Genomic DNA, 21,093 nt, shown 5'->3' with positions numbered 1-21,093 from the left:
ATTGTGTTTCTCTGCTGCTATGACTTTATTGCAAGTCAATGAGGCTGATGGTGTCTATTCTTCTAAGAAACAAATCAATTGCCCGTTTGAAGATGTGATGTTTCCAACATAAGATACTTGATCAACCCACATCGTCTGATATGCTTACTTACAAGAAGATTTAGGTTAGAGCAAGCCGTTGCGGTAAACTGCTAATATGCGATAATGACCGACCCCTGTCACTAGCTGTGCTGTCTTGCTTCCCCGCTTCGATCAGGAACAAGCAAGCTGCCAGAATCTCTCAAGCCAAAATTTGCTGCAACCTCGCTCACTCAGCGGGCAGCCGAGGTTTTGTGTACTTTGCCTAGTTAGTAAGGTAACGTTGTATTACCTCCCATTGTTTACCGCCCAGAAGCATGTGGAAAGGTATTCCGTGTTAGACATGGAGCGGCGAATCGAAAAAAATGTTGGAAGGTAGGACCGCCTTGTTGGAAAAGCTATACGGTTGCTGGGCGAGCCATGCAATTGGCTATATGGGGAAAGAGGAATTGACGTCCTCGTTTTTATAAAGAGGGCCGATAGTCCGGGGTCAGAGACAGAAAGAAAGACGTCAAAGGCCAGAGGCAAGTGAACATCGCAACTTTGGTCGCGTCTGCGCTATACCTCGGCCACAAACATGATCGGCCACGCTGTCGCCGCCCTATTGCTGGGCAGTGGCCTTGCCTCTGCAGCTGGCACTCCTTTAACATCCAAAGCTGGTGATCAGGTCGCGATCCCGGACTGGGACCTCAAGTCATCTTCCGACGTCAGCAAAGATCTCAAGGGCCTCTCAAAGCCCGGTGTCGACACCTCATCATGGTACCACGCAGGCACGTCGAAATGCACCATCATGGCGTGCTTGATCAACGCTGGAGTTTACAATGACGAGGATTTGTGGTACTCTGAAAACCTCAATGACGTCAATTGGGGTCAATTCCTCGTTCCTTGGATATACCGCCATGAGTTCGCGCTGTCTCCGGCAAAGGGCCAGCATTTTATCCTCCAAACCAACGGTATTACTTCTAAAGCCGATCTATTTTTCAATGGCAAGCAGATTGCCGACTCCAATTACCAATCTGGTGCTTATGGTGGCCGCACCTACGACATCACCAACCTCGCGGCCAAAGACAATGCCTTCGTCGTCCAAGTCCACCCGACCGATTACCTTTATGACTTTGGACTCGGGTTTGTCGACTGGAATCCTTACCCTAGTGACAACGGAAGTGGCATTTGGCGAGATATTACTATCAAGCAGACAGGCTCTGTTTCTATGGGCCCAATCTCGGTGGTGGTAGATATCGATGTTCCAGTTGAGAGTAGCCCTGCAGAGGTTACCATCCGCGCTGAAGCTTTGAATCTGGAGAGCTTTGCAGTTACTGTTGATGCTGAGGCAGTTGTGACTGGCGATGCTTCATGCGCTGGTTCTATCAAGCAAAGCGTCAAGCTCGGCCCCGGCGAAAAGAAACTTGTCCAGTTCAAGAAAACTCTCAAGACCCCGAAGATCTGGTGGCCTAAGCAGTGGGGTGGTCAGCCTCTTTATAACGCCAAAGTCACCTTTTCTGTCAACAATGCGGTTTCAGACACGGCCCAGACCAACTTTGGCGTCCGTAAAGTTACTTCTTTTGTCAACTCGCACAACGACACACAGTACAGCGTCAACGGCCATCCTTTCCAAGTCGTTGGCGGTGGTTATGGCGCTGATATGTTCCTGCGATGGGACAGCGCACGCTTTACCCGTATTGTTGAGTATATGCTAGACATGAACCAGAATACCGTTCGTCTCGAGGGAAAGATGGAACAGCCAGAATTCTACGAGATCTGTGACAAATATGGCTTAATGGTCATGCCAGGCTGGGAGTGCTGCGATAAATGGGAGGCCTGGGCTTATAATGACGAACTGGCAATTTTCCCGCCGCCTATTTGGGATGATAATGACTACGAAACTGCCAACTATAGCATGATCCATGAAGCTTCCGTTCTTCAACCTCACCCTAGCGTGCTGACATTCCTTGTTGGAAGTGACTTCTGGCCGAATGACCAGGCGGTTGCGCTGTATGTCGATGCTTTAAATAATGCTGGTTGGCAGACACCCATCATTGCTTCTGCGGCTAAGCGTGGATATCCAGCAATTCTCGGTCCTTCTGGCATGAAGATGGACGGCCCATACGACTGGGTGCCTCCCAATTACTGGTACGACACTGAGCCCTCTGCCGATCGGCTGGGTGCTGCTTTCGGGTTCGGTTCCGAGCTGGGTTCTGGCGTTGGTACTCCTGAGATTGGCTCATTAAAGAGATTCCTCAACCAGGGCGATCTAGACGATTTATGGAAGAATCCCAACAAGAACCTGTTCCACATGTCAACCAACCTCTCTTCGTTCTATAACAGACAAATTTACAACGAAGGCCTCTGGAAGCGCTACGGTGCTCCTACCTCTCTGGACGATTACCTCATCAAGGCCCAGATGATGGACTACGAAGCGACACGATCTCAGTACGAAGGCTTTGGGGCCCTGTGGAATGCCGCTCGCCCAGCCACCGGTGTTATCTACTGGATGCTTAATAACGCTTGGCCAAGTCTCCACTGGAACCAGTTTGACTATTATCTTCACCCTGCAGGCTCTTACTTTGGCACCAAAGTTGGCTCCCGTATTGAACATGTCGCGTACAACTACCAAACCAAGGAAGTGTGGGGCATCAACCACTCGATTGACAAAAGTGGCCCGCGAAAGGTTGACATTGAGCTTATTAACACTAGCGGCAAGTCACTTGCTAAAAAGTCTGTCAATTTCAACACCAAGGCCAACTCGGGCTTTAAAGTTGTTGATATCTCGAGCCAAATTGGTACGCTTTCAAGCGTTGCCTTCTTGCGTTTGGTCCTATCCGATAACAGCGGCAATGTCTTGAGCCGCAACGTGTACTGGGTTACCAACTCCATTGATAAGCTTGATTGGAATAACTCGACTTGGTACTACACTCAAGTCACCAAGTTTGTCGACTACACACCTCTCAGCAAGCTGTCTACAGCTCAGGTCTCTGTTACCACTGGCCCTGGTAAGTCTGCGCCTGCGGTTCCTGGCACACAGACTCGTACCGTGACTCTCGAGAACAAGTCTTCTGTCCCGGCTGTCTTTATTCGCTTGACTCTTGTTGATAAGAGCGGCAATGACGTGAATCCTGTTTCATGGTCTGATAACTATGTAACCCTTTGGCCAAATGAGAAGCTGCAGCTGGAAGTTGGAGGATGGGATGGAAGTGGCAATAGCATTCAGGTCAGCGGTAAAAATATTAAGGCTAGCACCGTGAAGCTATAAAGGCGGGTTCTACTGAAGTAGCTGTCTATAAAATTAGCAAGTAATAAATAATGAAGTTATGTTTTTGTTTTATTGTTATTTGTCTGTTGACAAATCCTGGATTTCTTCATCTCAGTGTCAGGCAGAATACAGTGCTTATTTTTCCTAATATTACAGAATTCTTTTCATTATCATGACATATGTCGCCCCTCTCGTACAATCTTCCGAGATGCCTTCTATCATTACCATCGTGCAAACTCATACAAGGTAGCGGAATCCCTTCCTCATTCGCAGAGCCTCATCTAGGTCCTCAAGCTCGGTCTGCGTTGTCTTCTCTGTATCTACGGCTACCTCGGTCTCCTCGAGCTTCTTGTTCAAGTTCTGGAGAATCAACTTGAACAGGAAACAGCCAACGATGGTGACGCCAAACATAGACAGAACGATACCGTAGCTCTTACGGTATCCGTTCTCAGGCAGTGCCCAGACGTATGAACCAGCCACGTTACCAAGCTGGCTGAAAGCGTTTACCATGGCGATGGCAACAGCACGCTTGGCCGGTGGACGGGGGAAAGAGGAGCTGATCCAACTGTAGAAGACGATGAATCCGGCATAAGAACCAGCTTGAAGGAAGAGAGCGAAGTATCGAGCGGCGATGTTGAGGGTAGACATGGAAATGACGAAACCGATGAGGCCCATAATGATGGGAGAGATGATGTGGAAGAACTAGAACAAAAAATGTTAGACCCAAAACTGCATATAGGCGTAGGAAATAACTGCGACTCACCTTCTCCTGTGTACGATCGGCGTTCCATGAAACAACGAGAGAGATGAGACAGGCGAAGACCCAAGGAGGGGAGCTCATGAGAAGGGTGGGAACATAAGCAAAGCCGAGGGTTCCAGTCAAGGTTGGCTGCGAAAATAATTAGCATGTTTTCATGTAAAGAGTTCCCGAGCGTGAAGTTGAGGTGCACTTACGAAAAAGGCGTTGAAGGAAAGGCCGACGACATAAGCAGTCAGTGTAAGCATCATGAGATACACCTTGATGTCCTTGCCGCACATGATGAGACCGTCAAACGCGCCCTGTCCGTTGGAATCGGTGTCTGCTTCGCCAACATCCTCAAGCATACGGAGCTGGGCAACCTGCTTCTCCTCTTCAGTGAAGCCACGCGCATTGGTAGGCAGGTCAGGCAGGATAAGAGCGGCTGAAATGGCGATTGCCATGGTAGCAGCACCCTCAATGAAGAACAGCCATCGCCACGCGGCATGGCCCAAGACGCCTTGCATGTTTGACAGGACTCCGGCGGCAACAAGCGAGGAGAATGCGTTGGAAATGAGGTTACCGCAGAAGAGGAGAGCATTGCGGGTGGTCAGTTCGCGGCGAGTGTACCACTTAGACAGAATAAGCAGGGCACCAGGCAAGAAAGCAGCCTCAACGAAGCCGAGGAAAAATCGAATGACAACCAGGTCCTTAAAGTCCCTTGCAACGCCGGACAATGTTGAGATAAGACCCCAAACAGTCATGGCGCAAGCAATGTATAGAGACGGTCGCTGGATGCGGTTGATGAACATGTTGGAGGGGACCTGCATGAGAATGTATCCAACATAGAGAATGCTGAGACACGTCGCATACTGGGTATCATTGAGGTTGAGGTCCTTTTGCAAGCCCTTAAGACGGGCTGCACCAATGTTGTTGCGATCCAGATAGTTCATGATGTAAATGAGAATGAAGAGAGAGCATCGGAGATCAAGCTTGCGCTTGAGGCTCTTCTCAACCTGGACTCGCCGCGCAGGGTCCATTGTGGCCGCTGGGTGAGATTGTGGGAAATCGTTGGATGCCATGTGCTCGAGGCTTTGAATGTTCTGCTTTTCGGCATCGAAGCCCGGCTCGTTGGCCCGGGAAATATCGTCGGTCATTGTGAATGTGTAAGAAGACAAACGACGAGCTATGGGGGTATCAAAATAACAATTCCGGGACGACAACCAACAGATCAGGCCTCTGTGAGATACAATGCGGGCAGAGCCTTTTATATGACAAACAGATGCATACCGTAGCAGTACAACTACTTCTTCACAGTGTCACATGGCCGGCCCGGACAAGGGGAGTACACGGTCAAATAGCGATCTAAACGGCCGCAGCGTTGTATCCAAACCCCAACCCCCGCTAACTGAGAGCCTGTCGGTCCATGTTCTCCCCAAACTTTCCCCGGCGGTATGGAGGTATGGAGAGACATGGAGAAGAGATCCCCATTTCTAGGCAGCCTAGTTCAAGCATAGGCCACTCATAAAGGGGACCCCAGGCTTGTCTCGCGAGGAACGCTGAGTTGGATGCATCACAATGGTGGAGTCGTTAAGGGAAGCTGAGTCAAGCTCGGCAGCTATTGGCGGCAGCTTGGGATTGGAAGAGCTGATGGAGTTTGCTAACGAAAAGATTTTTCTTCTACTCTAATTTCTTATTACGTTTATGATCCAATGCTAACGAGTCGCCGTTTCAATAAAGCGTAATGCTAACATTCGATGGAAGGTTTTTTTTTCCTTCTATACAACTCCCTTGCAACGAGATCACGCGAAGTATAGAAAATTCTTTGAATGGGGATAACGCCACTTTTGGCGGCATTTTCTCTCCAAGCTACAAGAGCCGACGCCCTATGTGGAGACGCCTTTTCTGCCCTTTTCTTTTCTTTGCCTTCTAGATTGCAGATCACCCTTGTCACTTTTACGAGTGCCAACTTTTTTTTTCCTTAGGCGGGGGACAGAAAACAAGGAGAAAAAAAAAGTTGGAGACGACGGCACACCGACGCCATCAAGTAGGTATATGAGGCGCTCTCTATTCTCTTCTCCGCACTAACAAATACGTGTACTCCAAACGGTTTTCGAGTCAGTAGTCCACATTTATTCCGACCAGTTTGGACGATCATTCCCTTCTATTTCCCCGGGTCTTTTCCCCGTCTTAAGCCACCTATGTAGCCTACTCTACGATGAAAACCAGTTCAACATTTACACAAAGGCAGTTGCCAGTGGCAAACAGCTCGAACCACTGTCCTCTCAGTCTTCCGCATGCCGTCGGTTAAGTAGCGAGGTCTCGGGCCATACTTGCTAGTTTGTTCACATGATTGGTGGTTCGTCGGTCCTAGGCCCTCATTTGGGGAGCATCACAACCCCCCACGCTTACTTGGGCCATGAATCCCTGCCGGGTAGAGCGAACCATAGCCGCGGATGCGATGCCTAGCTTGTTCGGAAAGCCGGCACTGGCGTCATGGTCGCCATTTCGCCGATGGAGTGCCGGCGATGGAGCTTCTGAGCGTCTCTGCGTTTGTTCGCTAGACCGAAGTTTTGGGAGCAAACTTGTTGACTCGCAAACGAGAAAAGGGCGATGTATATATGTGCTCTCCGCATTTTCCCATTTAGCCTATTATGCTAGGCCCAATATCTCCACTGAATTAGGTGAATTATCACCAGATGAATGGTCACATTCCATTAACCTTGTAACGGGTAATGCTGCTTCCTAATCTCAATGGGTGCTAAAATATTAGTAGCTACAAGTAAGAGCTTGGACGCGGCTATTCAGCTGACTCGCTGTCTTCCGGCAAATGAAGAATTTTTAATTCAATAGCCGGTTTATTGACCATCGCGGAGCCTCCCCGTTAGCTCGTGTCGGTCATCCACATGCATTAATGACATGTCGACACTTCATGCACCTACGCATCTAGGAACAGAAACGTTTTTGTCGTTTCTGGAAACAAGCATGCTTGGCTCTGAGTTCCATTCATGAGATTCTAGCATCTAGCTTGCATACAAAACTAGTTTAATGGCAGATTTCCCCAGAAATACTAATTTCCCAAGAAATTTGACATCTGCAACGTGCGGCGCAGAGGGTATGGCTATTCATTGCCACGTTTTTGCTACTACGGCAAGTCTCCGAAGTACCCTGAATTGCCATCCAAAGATCCGGAATAACATCCCGGGCCCCACTACCTTAATGCTCAGATAGTTCATCTAATCGCCAAGATATGCTTGAGGGCACCGGAAAGAATGTGCCTGGATTCCTATTTCATCTGTTCGTGGGAGTACAGAAGCTCCAAAGTGGAATATTTATCATAATCTCAAATTATCTGGACATCGCCTTTGGTACGTCGTAAAAACCGCCAATCAGCCTTTTTGGTGCTTTGGTTTATATCACTCGGTGACATTCCATCAGCTGGGGGCATGTTTGTGAGTTTCTAATCAACCTATTAAGCGACGGCTGTGACTTGTTTCCCAATAGCCGTGTTGCTGCAAAGAGCGGGCTCGTATATTTACTACATCACTAACTCTATAAGCCTAAGTTTTGTGTGGTTTGCGCCCGTAAACAAGACGTTCTCCACCCTAAAAATCGTTCTCTATTATTAGAAGTGTTTATTATATAGCAAAAGGCCAAAAGTCTATGCACTCACGAATTGAGAACACGCCAAAATGTATATTTGGCACGATTTCTGACAACCCCTTTGTGGTTTCATAGACTATTCAACAATAATCTCTGTTCACAATTAAGTATAAAAAGTCGAGAAGCTATCGAAATTTCCATTTATTTGGAATATTTCCCCCCGATCCTTCAGAATTATTTAACCTTTTCTTTTTCTTTGAGAAGCATAATTAGCGCAGTAGACGCAGCTTTTAATAGGCTCTATGCACAGTTTGCAAAGAAGAAAAAATGAGGTGCCATAAGAAAGCTATTCTAGCTACAATTTTGTGTTTCACAACTAATTCCATACCAAACATATAAGAGAGACGGTTATCGTACAAGTTGCATGAAAAGACACTCAGCAATTCTGCACCGCTCTCATTCTCTCAACCTTAGGAAGTGCGTGGCAAAAAAAAAACAGCTTCTATCGCGATAACGAGAATTTGCGATCCATCGTTACTGATAGCAGCCATTTTAACGAGAACTTTGCTGTGGAATTTAAGCATGTATGCTTGCAGCAAAGAAGTCTTGCAAGAATAAAGAGCAAGCAACTCACAACTAATGGCACCGTCCTAATAGCCCCACTACACAACTCGACTCAATCTCATAGAGAGGAAATTCTAATTAGTCATCCCGTCATTACTAACCGGCGTCACGCCCATCCCACCCAAGGCGCTAAAGTGGGATCGCCTACAAACAGCAGTAAATCTGGATCTCTCTGTCGTAAAGAAGCAATCAGATTGATAAGACAAGGGCTCAGCCATCTATCAATCCTTGTGGATTAATAACAATCTCAACAAAATCATGACACAGAGAATGAGAAACGCCACAATTTGGCTATACGTATACGAATGCTGATTTATAACAAGACTCCAACCTAGAAGCTCAACAGCGGGGTTCTGTGTTAGAATCAACGGTACATAAAGTTGATCCTATCACAGCACTGCGGAAATATTATAAGCCAGTTCTCAGGAGAAGGAAAGTCACATTAATTCATTATTAAATTAAAAACATTAAATAATACCCGTCGACTATCAACTCTATAGTAAACCTGCCTATACTTGCACCAGCGAACAAGCGTTCTCAGTGTGCACCGACACTACCCGCTAATTCGGTATTACGACGTGCTCCGAAGTAGTACGCACTTTCACTTTGTGGCAGCTAAGCACGCCATCTAGCTTCCTCACAGAGCTTCCAACGACGCCAATTGCATCGCAGTTGATCTATTTTCATCCACCGCCTATTCTTTGGTTTCGCAAAAAGCTTCGACAAATAAGCAATGGCCAATCCTTTGAAATACAAGTATCCTTCGCCACTGGCTAGCTTTGAGAATGCTCCCCCGCTCTCAGAAGAGAGGAATGAGGATGGAAAGAGCTTTGTAAATCCCAAACGCGAGGGCCTGAGCGAGGCTTATAATACTTTCACTGAGCCACTGGATAATGGCCGAAGAGGAGGCTTGTGAGTTTCTCATCTTACTGTCCTCTTTTTTTCGTTCTGCGGCATTTGGGCTATTGGTGATCAAGCGCTGATTTATATCCAACCAGTGATATCCACATCTATTATTTCCAGCAAAGCAAGGAGCAAACCAAATATGCACGTGAGCTTTGGGAGCGCATCCGGAGAGAGTGTAAGTAACTAAGACTATCATCCTACAGTACGGTCCATTTTTGCTCAATAGCCGTACTAACCGAATCTGCCGTTCAAAGTCCCAGAGCTGAGAGTCTACACCTTTTGGGATCGGCCAATCGGCCCACATCCGGTAGCCATGTTTGAAGTTAATGTCTTTACTCCTGCTCAGTTCGGAGCATTTATTTCTTGGCTCGCCATCTGGAGGGGCCCCCTCTCGGCTCTTATCCACCCCAACACCATTCCAGAAGAGGGAGTGTCATCTTCCGAGTCTGCATTCCGTGACCACTCGCAGCGGGCTATTTGGATGGGAGAGAAGGTGCCTCTAGATTTTACTATATTTGGTTCCTCTTCTTAGAGTCTTGTACATAGATGATTTGCGTTTACAAGGACTGCTTTAAATTCGACGTCAGGATGGTTATTACGGTCTTGTTTGACGGTTTCGTGAAATCTAACATCTCATACTCTAATCACTTTCCTATCATCAAGTAGGTAAATCTTCAAAATGCAGCCATTCAGTTCTTCCGGATCAAATAAGTATCTTTAGATGGCCTTTTCTGCCATTTCTCAACATATGCCACGCATCCTCAGGTTCATGTGTGTGATTGAGAATTCATAGTCAACTCAGATAGTTTTGAACACCGTTTCAATCGGTGAGATGACTCCCTCTTTGGCTGAAGTCGGGAGTATATTATTGATATAAACGCTCTCCTCCATAACGAAAAGCCAGCGCGTATATGGAAGCCCGGTGTCAGTGCAGGCCCCTCTAGCTGAGTCCATCAGGACTTTCACTGCTCGTTCGGCCGTACTATCTTGTTTGGAAGCATAAGGTGATGAGATTCTCGAAATAACTTCCTCTTCATTTGCTCAGTTCTTAGCTTGACCAGAAATAAAGCTTATTGAAGAGACAATGATTATTAAGAAAGAAACACTTGTCCAAGGAGGCGGCACTTGCTCAAAGAAGCAACACTTGTTCAAAGAATAACGCTCCGCTAGGAGATAATATATATCTTTTAATACTAACTTAAATCCAGTGAGATATGATGCAAGACGTGTTCAGACTTGGTATATTCTGTTCCTTTACTCTCTTCGCCTTTTCCTTGCCCTCCTTCGTCTTCTAACCATTTCCCATCTCTATCTCCAGCTGCTTCAACTACCTCGATTTTTTGTGTATTTTCCCCAGTCTTGTACGTAAATATCCCCTAACGACCTCCAAAAAGAGCACTTCGTTTCTTTGTCTAAGTGATCAATCATGTTTATTCGTGCTTCTGATGAACAACTCTACTGTCCAAACTGACACCCGGACGCCCTCTGCTCTCTTCATCGAGCTACTCGTTTTGCCTTTGTTCAGATTTCCCTTCACCTCTTCTATCCAGCTCCTTTTACCTTTCAATCACATAAAGCTTAGCTCATATGTATCAAAGCATATCTTGTAAAATAGGGTATTATAATACAGCGCTTATCCACTAAATTACAGCGCTTATTGTTTGAATTATACTACTTATCCGCTAAATTATAGCGTTTATATATAAAAATGCATTATATATTCTTTTAAGAATATATAACTTCAGTTAACTAATATTATTAGGGTTATTGTTAAGCATATACTGTAGGAAGATTACTATCTGTGGGCACTATAGGGTTTCTTATAAGTAGTTGTAAGGGGCAATACCATTGAGCATATAGTGCCAGTATTAACGGATCTTTTAGATTATTGGCGTAGCTAGCACCTTTCTAGTTATTGCTATATCTAACTAACTAGGTAAATTCCCCCTTTTGGATGCTAATTACGTTAGCTTGGATACTAGATAAGCATTCCATACTTAATTCATTTCTACTAACCAAACATCTTACAGTGACCGAAGACGCTGGTATCCATTAAAACTTCTGGCTGAGATTGGTTTATTCTTCACACTTGTAGGTAGCTTGGGAATCTTGATGACGCACCGTTTTGCTCAGTTGGGAAGTTATAAGTGTAAGACCTAGAGTTAGCAGTTAGCACTTCCCTTGAGTTCCCCACATGCTATGTTGTACATTGCCAATAATGAAATGGTACTAATTTTAATTTGGCTAAATAGGTTGTATAAGCAGTCATTTTAGCTATAGCATACAACTAGGATACTGACTAGCATACATGACAAAAAAAAGCTGCATATTACCTGCTAGAGACAATACTTTACTTTTTCAACGATTTGCTTTCTATACACGCCCCGCCTGTTTAGCTGCTGTTTACACTATATACCAGATAAGCTATTACTTCTATTTATAAAAGATTCCAAGTATGTTTTCAAATAGTTCAAAATAAATTTCATACCAGGCCTAAATTGGAAATTTTTATACAAAAACGTCAGATAGTAATCGGGGTCATGGGGTTATTAATCAAACATGTTCCTTCTCACATACTAAATAGTAATCGCCTATGCAGCTTGGTTTCAAAAATGGTCGAATCGCCCGTTTTCTAGGTGGATGGCTCAAGAAAATGATGCAAAATGCCGTATCGTAGGCTAGTGACTCCGATTCTCCAACTATGGCTATAGACACTGCGCGTATGAGTGTCATATTATAAAAAGCGGGAGGTTCCCAGCTTGATCTTCTGCAGATTCTTCATCATAGAAACATTCGTCTTACCGAGGTCCTTTGAAGAACGAAAAAAAAAAACTACCAATATCGTCTTGCAGCCCCGCATTGCATAGAAACCAATTATGGGTTCTGCTTCGGAGAATTTCGATTATATTGTTGTAGGAGGAGGCACTGCAGGCTTGACAGTCGCAAATCGCTTAAGTGAAGATGCGAGCGTTAATGTACTTGTGATTGAGGCGGGACAGGATCGCTCGCAAGATCCTCTCGTCCAAATTCCGGGACTTGTTGTTGGGATGTTTGGCAAGCCTGAGTATGATTGGAATTTTAAATCAGCGCCTCAGGTGAGTTTATGATTTCAGCACTTTCTGATGTTAAACTAACGCTAAACCTTTCAGAAAAGGCTCAATAACCGGGTCATCGCTCAGGCTCGTGGCAAACAACTGGGAGGATCCTCTGCCCTGAATTTCATGATGGTGCTCTATCCTCCAAAAAGCAGTCTTGATGCTTGGGGCGCATTAGGAAATAAGGGCTGGGATTATAATTCTCTTTCGCCATACTTGAGCAAGTTCGCGACGTTTCATTCTCCGCCCCAAAGCGCCAAAGATACCGTTGGCCTTTCCTATCATGACGACTCAGTATCTGGTAATGGACCTATCCAAGTCTCTTATAGTGAAGATTACAGCAAGGCAAATTCGGCCTGGATGGAAACCTTCGCTAAGCTTGGTCCGGAGACGAAAACCGATCCAAGAAACGGCATGGCCCTGGGAGCGTTCCAACAGGGTGCCAGCATTAATCCTACTACTCACACGCGAAGCTATGCTGTCAACGCGCACTACACGCCAGAGATTGCGAGTCGACCAAACTTGACGGTTTTTACAGAGACAACTGTAAAGAAAATTGTTTTCGATACTACTTCAGGACCTGAGCCTGTTGCAACTGGGGTGCTCGTCCGGCTGAAAGATGGCACTAAAAAAACACTGGGTGGCGGTGAAATTATCCTGTCTGCAGGAGCTCTTATGTCACCTCAAATCCTTGAACTGTCTGGGGTTGGTGACAAGTCACTCCTCGAACGACTGGAGATCCCTGTTCTTGTCGACAACTCGAATGTTGGAGAGAACCTACAAGATCATCCTATGTCAACCCAGTCATTTGAAGTTAATCCTGATATTCCTTCAAGCGATGTGCTCCGTGATCCAAATGTCCTGAATGCACTTATACAGCAGTTCCAGGATGGCGGCAAGGGTCCACTGGGCCAATCGGGAATAAGTGTTGCATATTCACCTCTCGCTGATGGAGAAGGCGTTTGCTCTGAAGAAGCTAAAAAGGCCTTTTTTGCTTCACATGATAAGCATGTACAGCAGGCACGGGATGGCAAAATACTCCGTGAGCTCCTTGAAGGGCCTGACGAGCCGGCTGTTGAGTATTTTCTATTCCCCGGCCAAATTCAAGCCCTTGACAGCCCGACCAGCATAGTGGATTGCTTTTTGCAAACAAGCCCAGAAAATTACATAACCGTTATGACTATGATGAATCATCCCTTTTCCAGCGGCAGTGTACACATTACCAGCGCAGATGTGGACAAGCTTCCCTCTTGGGATCCCAACTTTAACTCAAATCCGCTGGATTTGGAAATATCCGCGCGCCATGTTCAATTTGCGGAGAAACTTGTGCAGACGTCTCCGTTTAAAGAGATCTTCAAACCTAACGGCGCTCGCATCCCGTCAGTTAAGGGCGATACCTTAGAGAACGCTAGGGAAGTTGTTCGCCAGAGTCAAGTTAGCGTATTTCATCCCGCATGCAGCTTGGCAATGAGGCCAAGGGACCATGGCGGTGTTGTAGATGACAGGCTAAGAGTACATGGCACCAAGGGGCTGAGAGTAGTTGATACTAGTATCTTTCCTATGCAGCCCGCAGGCAACATCCAAGCTATGGTTTATGTTGTTGCAGAGAAAGCTGCAGACTTAATTAAGGAGGATAGGAGAGCGAGGGCTTGAACAAAAGCAGAACCAGCATAAGTTTTAATAGACAACAGTCTGACTATGAAGTTTAAAGAGTCCTCGATCGCCGGAGTTATTGGTCAGGCGATTGGCCCGTGAAATGTGACTACCCGTGAGAGCCCCTGGTTTCCGCCGCAAGAGTTACAGCGCGGCCTTCTCCCTTTGTAACTTCGCTGTTTCTTTTGACTTTGTTGGGAGATATCTTCTTGATAACTGTAATTTGATTCCAAGGCCAAATTCTTGCCCAGCGGCACGGTCGATCGGCCCCAGAACTCGTTCCAGATCCACTGTAGGACCCGGAGCCGACTTATCCCCACCGCACCGGTCCGCACCAGCATCGAAGCCGGAACCCCCGAAGTTGGAATCACCCAGCGGACGGAAGAGCACAGCTATCAACACGCAACCAGCCAGCCCACCACAGGGAATAGAGACTCTGTAACGCCAATGAACCACAAGGAACCCGGAAGTTGAACACACGATACAGTTAGCTATGAGATTATTATCTACTATAAGATCGCCTCAATGTATCGTGTGTTTGACTTTTTCTGGGATTATTGTGTTTGATGACGTGCGCGTTGTTGGATCTTTGATCTTTATCTGCGCGCTTGAGAGTTGTTCCATAAAGAAAAATTTTATTCATCCTCCAATAAGGAGCCATCAACGGCATATAGAAGCTACCAACTCTGGCACAGCTCTCGGAGACCCTCTTCATGCGACACCAGAGAAATATCGTCCCATGTTTGCTTACGCCATTGAAGATATCTTCAATATAATCGATTGGGGCATGTTTATTTCGAGAGACACGCCTCGACTACCTCTTTGTCGCCTTCTGCTCACCTACATGTAGCATCTGCACCCTCTCCGTTGAGCCGAATGCAATAACCTCGGTTTCGATCAAGTGCGGGACAGCCTGATGTCATACTGGCCAGAACGCTGCAATTTGGTTTTTGTCCAACCACATATATGCGCCTATGCTACTAGGGTCTAATTTAAGGGCATTTACTAAACCCTTTGATTTGGAATCAATTTGACATCACATTCTCATCGTGGAACTACGTTCAAAACTTCATAGAGTTCAAATAGAGATATATAAGGGTGCTAACGGCTGTTGAGTTTAAGACTGACTTACCACATAGTTCACCAGGCAAAACGACCAATTTCGTTTAAATTAGGCAGCAAGCTCTGCTATAATCAAAGTCACAAAATCAGGCTCCAAACTCTGCAATGCCAACATATGTCGTAACGGCTTCAAAAAACGCCTTGTCAGCAGAGGCGAAACAGGCGTTAGCGCGAGTAATAACCGCTACCCACTGCGAAGATTCAAATATACCCTTTTATTTATGTCAGGTGGTGTTTCAAGACGTTGAACCCAGCCAACAATTCTTGAACGCGGAGCCAGTAACGGTTGACCAAATTTGGGTTCGTGGAGATGTCAGGGCCGGCCGCTCAGAGGAGCAAAAGACTCGAATTATTGAGCGCATAGTCAGGGAGGGTAGCCAAGTGACTGGAGTTTCAGAGTCGAAATTTTGGGTTTACATTTGTGATATCCCCAGAATGGCAGAATATGGACGAATCTTGCCTCCTCCAGGCCAAGAAGCAGAGTATATCGCCAGTCTCCCAGCGGACGTTCGTGCAAGATTCAACATTCCCTGAATAACCAATGTACTTTAAATAAGAATTATTCAAGTTTCGAACCAAATTTATGCGCATCTTGTTACATGCTGTTCAATGTCATGTCGCTCATTCACATCGCACAAGACACCGATGAAAATGCATACAATCTACCCAACATGTAGCAATCTAGCGCCACTATGACCATCTCGAATCAGCATCCAGTTCTTCTCTTGTCTGTAACCTTGCACCTAACCAAAATTAGAGGTGGCGCCTAATCATAGCCGTAATAATTACTGTCTCTAAAATTGACGAACGATTCTTTAATTTGCCTTTCGCCAAGTTAATGCAACTGGCTTATTCATCAAATCAGGATAAGACGCAGCGTTAGCGTGTACTGACAGCCGGCGTTTAACGGGTGGTAACCTCGGCCGAGAAAGACACAACTCCACCTGCCCAACAGAGCCTCTCATTGCGAATTCAGCTTGACAACTCCGTATTTGCCATGACAAGAAGTTAATCGTATTATTTAATGGCGTTTAAGACCATCATTATTGGTATATAACATAATCCTTGAATTGCGCCTCTGGGAATTAAATCCGAGCATCCTCCGCACTTCGCAAAAAGTCCGAAGACCGGCTGAGCACAGCTTCTAAGCACGAGAGACTCGAGAGCCGAATCTCAGGTCTTGCAACGTCACCCTAATGGACGCGCGGTCAGCATAGAACAACCCATCGCGAGAATACGCTTTGTTATTCTCTTGAAAATTATTCGTTTCAATCTCTCTCGCGTATCTACTCGTCTCTTGAAGCCGCCGGCGTTGGCAGTGACTCCCAAATGCCCAACATCAGGCAGATAAAGACGTGCAGTCGATGCCGCCTCCTAAAGCTTCGCTGCGACAGAATCAAGCCTTCATGCGAAAGATGCCTTCAGGCTGAAGTCAGCTGTTCATTTCTCCACGACCACTCGCCACAATCAGTTACAAAAGCGGAACATCTCACAAATAGGATTTCTACGCGCTCCAGCTCAGAGCAGTCATCACCTCCAAGCGATGAATCCGTCCTGTCATCTGCCATCATTGCCGCTCAGAAAATCCACAAAATAGTGAAGAGGAGGAAGCGCGCACATCTCTCTTGCACGCGATGTCATCGACTCAAAGTCCGCTGTGACAAAGAACTGCCGTGCTCGCGATGTCGTAGCTCTGGCTGGGGCCAACAATGCACGTATACACATCGAGTTGAGAACGATTCATCAGCTAGCGATGCGGGTCGAGATACTCTATGCGCAGCGGCACATGAAGATCCCAAACACATATATACATCGTGGCATACGCGGCGCCGGGGCGCGACTCATTGGAAAACACTTGTATCAAAGGTAAGAGGTTCTGATTCCATAAGATCTCAAGCATCATATTAATAAAGGAGACAAATCGCTAACAATGGCTGATCATAAAACGGCTATAGATCGAAGCTTCAGCCCGCAATCTTGGACATGTATTTGTACACGGCGAAAACTTGACAGTGCTTCATGCTGACTGCCATACCGACATTGCTCTTCCCTGCAATTTCCCTTTCAACAGTCCGGGCGCCATCAAATATTCCTCTTTCGATAAAGTCAACAGTCTCCTCCACAGCCATAGAAAACACTGCAAGTCTTTTGTTGATGGCTACCTTGCGCTATACCAGCCTGTGCATCCTATCATCGATCCTGCTCTCTTCGATGATGAGGTCAACCGTTTCTGGGACGACCCGACGCAGGTTGACGTCTCCTGGCTGTCGACATTTCTCATGGTATTGGCGCTGGGCAGCTTCACAGTGATTCGAGATCCAGCGCTAATGGTCGAATTTTGCCTGGCGGCCGAAGCCTGTCTGGCCAAAACGGCATTCTTGGTCCGGCCAAGCATGTCGGTGATGCGAACTTTATGTCTCATTGTTCTCGTCAAACAGCTGTCCAACGGCACGTGTTGGTCTTTCGATGCGAGCTGGACACTGTTGGGTATAATTGTTCGCCTAGCTGTTTGTATTGGTCTTCACAAGCCCCCGACTTCAATTCCTATCGAAACGAACGCGGTGACTTACTCTGATTGGCAATCTGGCCATATCATATGGATAACAATAGTCTACTTTTGCATACAAACAGCAGCAGTTACTGGTATGCCAACTCTCCTCTCCTCAGATGATATATTGGAGAGGACAGATATACAGGACGTTTCGTTGCCTCATGTTGAGGGAGTTGGTCCATGGTTATCGTTGTGCGATGCATTTCCAATAATCTGCAAAATTATTGCGAGAGTCAATTCCGGCACAAAAGTAGCATGTTACGCAGATATACTGGAGTACAATACCACTGTTCGACGGCTGATGGCTGCCTCTATGGATCATCCCGAGTGCAGCAACTCTTTACGCGCCATCCTGGACATATTTTTTCGCCGTGTTTTGATGGTACTCCATCGCTGCCATGCTCTGCTTCCCAATGCTCCGGTACTATATCCTGTCTCCTACTGGGCTTCTCTCGAGTGCAGTTTAGCCATACTAGTTCACCATCGAGATCTCTGCGAGCACCGCGGTAATTCCGTCTATCAGGATTTATTAGGCCGTCTATACAAACTTGACTTCTTTGCCGCCGCGCTCACAGCTAGTCTTTATTTATTACGGAGAGATGCACCACTCGCAGATGGATTTGCCATTCCGCCTAGACAGACCATCCTCGAGACATTGGTGACTTGCACTGAGATATGGGGTAGAGATAAAGATAGGTCCATTTGCTTTCGTTCTGGCTACAGGACGTTGACACACATTCTCACCATGCTGTCTGAAATGGATGGCATGGCAGATCATGGACTACCACAATAATCGGTGGCATGTACGTGAAGTGATACTATTACTATCTAATTTTCTTCAGAGACACCAAATTCAGCAAATATTGCCTCATTGTGCTGTCCTACAGCTGGAACCTCTGCATTATTGACCTGTGAAATATCGTCTACACCAGGGGGTAGTAGCCCAGGCACGACGCCACTCGGCGTTTCTACCTCAATCCAACGGTTCCTTGCTTGAAGTTGGGGATGCTTCCATACGCCCTGCATATCATTCATACAGGCATTTGCGATACCCGCTTTGTCTAACTTTTCAATAACCTCGTCTGCAGAGAACTCAGAGAAGCGAGCGCAAATAATCTTCTTCAATTCTTCTCGATTACGACTTCGAAGAGTGTTGTTTGCAAATCGCTCATCCGTTGCCAAGCTAGCATCTCCCAGTACATCTCGGCATAGAATGGTCCATTCTCGTTCGTTTTGCACGCCCATCATAACGGAAGCTCCGTCGGCGCCTGTTTCAAATGGCCCATACGGATAAATTGTCGCATGAGATGCCCCTGCTCGGCTTGGGCCTGGTTGTCCGTTGAAAGAATAATACATGGGAAAGCTCATCCATTCAACCATGCTCTCTAGCATGGAAATGTCAATTCGGCGACCTTTTCCAGTCTTGCCACGCTCTAGTAGTGCTGCCAGGATGTTCGAGTAGGCGTACATCCCAGCCGCGATATCAGCTATAGAGATACCCGTTTTGCTTGGCTCTGTTTCTGTGCCTGTTACAGAGAGCATGCCTGCTTCGCTCTGCACAAGCAAGTCATAGGCTTTCTTGTCACGGTATGGCCCATGAGATCCATATCCTGAGATGTCGCATACAATAATGCCTGAATTCGTCTTCTGAAGCTCTTCATACGAGAGACCTAATCTTTCTGCCGCTCCCGGGGCCAGATTCTGTACCATAACATCTGCCTGGAGCAGGATTCTCTTTAAAATCTTCAAGTCGCGTGGATTTTTTAAATCGAGTGCAAGGCTTTCTTTGGAACGATTAGTCCATACAAAGTGCGATGCCATTCCATTAACACGCATATCGTAACCCCTCGCGAAATCGCCCACCTCGGGACGCTCAACTTTTATGACACGAGCTCCCAAATCAGCCAGCTGGCGGGTACAAAAGGGAGCTGCAATGGCTTGTTCCAAAGAAACTACCCTAATACCATCCAAAGGTAGGCTTTTTTTGCGTGCGGTAGCTAGGCTTCGCCATTGAGAAGATTGAAAATTCGGTTTGATGTGAGATCTGCCAGGCTTCAAGGTGAATCTTCGATGGGAATATATATAGATAGACTTGATAGGGCTGTGGGTAGCCTTGCAGCTGATAAGCGCTGGACGTAGAGGGGTCATTTTAACGAGATGCAACGTGCACTGGACGGAGGCAGAGCGAGGGCCGATATTGTATCAGTTCAAGAATAGTTACATATAATTCGACAAGATCAGTTTTCAAGACCTTGTTCAGCATTTAATACGTGTTCTAAATAATTGCACTGGCAATATTGATTTTAGTTGAGGTTAAGTAGGCTACTACAGTACAGTTGCCGCCTTTTCTTAGTTGCCGAGGGACATGAAGTGGGGTTTCTGTGAAAGTGATAGCGTGTCTAGGTACTGTAGTAGAGCAGTCTGGATGACTTAGCATAAATGGCAATTTAGGTGGAAGTAGTTCGAATAGGATGGAGACGCAATTGAAATATGTTGGCACACTTATGTTTGTCAATAATGCTCAGAGGGGTACTATGACTTCTTCGACGCATCAGCCGGCACAAGCACGAATAACTGTCCGATAGCTCCTTGGCCAGGAAAATGTATATTCACAATAATCTTATCAAAAAACTGCGCCTTGCTATAGATACATGTACCTAAGAGTTTTATTGAAAAATCTCGAATCAAAAGAAGGCTGGATGAAAAGAATGTAGGCTGGTAATCGTGCTATTCAGGTACAAAGAGTTCATGAGTCGGCATTATCAATGGGCTCTGTTACTTTATACGCACAATTATGACACCGTGATATATAAGGCCGTGGAACACTAGGCGGTAATTCAAGAGAAATAGGATATAATTCCTTACCCAAATCGCATGCAATGTACGGTCGCGTTTACGATAGAAAGTGAACGGGGTGGTAAAAGAAAAGCTAAGACTGCTACCGAATTGGCGGTGGTGTGTGCCATGTAGTTCTTGTCGCGTACCTCTTTGTCTTTTTCTTAGATAATTGAATGTTATGGTGTTTATATATATACAAAGGAGGTGAGAATCTGGCTCCCAGAAATTCGACTTTACATGTATTCAAGAAGAGCGCCTCAAATTGCCGCAAGAGATGACCATAGCTGCCACAATTTTGCAATGACAATTTATAAGTTCAGCGATGTAGCAAATTGGATTAATGTACATCACTTCCTAAGTCGATTTTATAATTGAGAAGAGATGAAGCATGAAATAAAAAACAATATCCCATAGATCAAATCTCTCTGCTCTGTTGCTTCTTGCTCACGCGTGATTCAGATACCAGATTCAGAAAGCTACTTAGATCTCTGCAAAGTCGACAAAATTATCATAATGAGGAATTCTTTGCAACTTTTCTCGGCTCGCTCACGCTGTCGGCGCTTCTGTCGCACTTTGAAGGCGGGCTTCTACCATTTTCATCGACACCGCTCTACCTATATTCTCTCCTTTTAGGGAT

At 46.1% G+C, this 21,093-nt stretch overlaps 6 protein-coding genes across 6 annotated transcripts; 4 read left to right on the top strand and 2 right to left on the bottom strand.

Moving 5' to 3' along the window:
- The first annotated feature begins 304 nt into the window (after positions 1-304).
- On the top strand, positions 305-3,403 carry GGI43DRAFT_94920 (glycoside hydrolase family 2 protein). Its single transcript, XM_083210564.1, has one exon. It carries the CDS (start codon positions 656-658, stop codon positions 3,326-3,328), a length of 2,673 nt encoding a protein of 890 aa, XP_083058794.1. The 5' UTR covers positions 305-655; the 3' UTR covers positions 3,329-3,403.
- Position 3,404: 1 nt separating this feature from the next.
- Positions 3,405-5,585, bottom strand: GGI43DRAFT_94919 (major facilitator superfamily domain-containing protein). Its single transcript, XM_083210563.1, has 3 exons — positions 4,283-5,585; positions 4,092-4,217; positions 3,405-4,030 (listed from the first exon to the last, which is right to left on the bottom strand). The coding sequence occupies exons 1-3, from the start codon at positions 5,219-5,221 to the stop codon at positions 3,566-3,568; spliced, it is 1,530 nt and encodes a 509-aa protein (XP_083058793.1). The 5' UTR covers positions 5,222-5,585; the 3' UTR covers positions 3,405-3,565.
- A 2,880-nt stretch (positions 5,586-8,465) lies between these two features.
- Positions 8,466-9,982, top strand: GGI43DRAFT_409192 (DOPA-like domain-containing protein). Its single transcript, XM_083206477.1, has 3 exons — positions 8,466-9,203; positions 9,290-9,372; positions 9,452-9,982. Exons 1-3 carry the CDS (start codon positions 9,025-9,027, stop codon positions 9,727-9,729), a joined length of 540 nt encoding a protein of 179 aa, XP_083058792.1. The 5' UTR covers positions 8,466-9,024; the 3' UTR covers positions 9,730-9,982.
- Positions 9,983-11,429: 1,447 nt separating this feature from the next.
- Positions 11,430-14,192, top strand: GGI43DRAFT_428627 (GMC family oxidoreductase). Its single transcript, XM_083208989.1, has 2 exons — positions 11,430-12,292; positions 12,347-14,192. Exons 1-2 carry the CDS (start codon positions 12,074-12,076, stop codon positions 13,943-13,945), a joined length of 1,818 nt encoding a protein of 605 aa, XP_083058791.1. The 5' UTR covers positions 11,430-12,073; the 3' UTR covers positions 13,946-14,192.
- A 980-nt stretch (positions 14,193-15,172) lies between these two features.
- GGI43DRAFT_423880 (uncharacterized protein) lies at positions 15,173-18,411 on the top strand (the record flags this gene model as incomplete). The annotated part of the gene is made up of 3 exons (XM_083208294.1): positions 15,173-15,574; positions 16,493-16,933; positions 17,023-18,411. The coding sequence occupies 3 exons, from the start codon at positions 15,173-15,175 to the stop codon at positions 18,409-18,411; spliced, it is 2,232 nt and encodes a 743-aa protein (XP_083058790.1).
- An 18-nt stretch (positions 18,412-18,429) lies between these two features.
- On the bottom strand, positions 18,430-19,916 carry GGI43DRAFT_94823 (CaiB/BaiF CoA transferase family protein). The gene has a single exon (XM_083210561.1). The coding sequence runs from the start codon at positions 19,764-19,766 to the stop codon at positions 18,447-18,449; it is 1,320 nt and encodes a 439-aa protein (XP_083058789.1). The 5' UTR covers positions 19,767-19,916; the 3' UTR covers positions 18,430-18,446.
- Between the last annotated feature and the right edge of the window lie 1,177 nt (positions 19,917-21,093).

Source organism: Trichoderma evansii, assembly GCF_050947405.1.
Source record: "Trichoderma evansii strain SZMC 28006 chromosome Unknown GGI43scaffold_15, whole genome shotgun sequence".
Lineage (NCBI taxonomy): Eukaryota > Fungi > Ascomycota > Sordariomycetes > Hypocreales > Hypocreaceae > Trichoderma > Trichoderma evansii.
The sequence above is the reverse complement of the archived record's forward strand: the minus strand, read 5'-3'. Positions and strand labels throughout refer to the sequence as shown.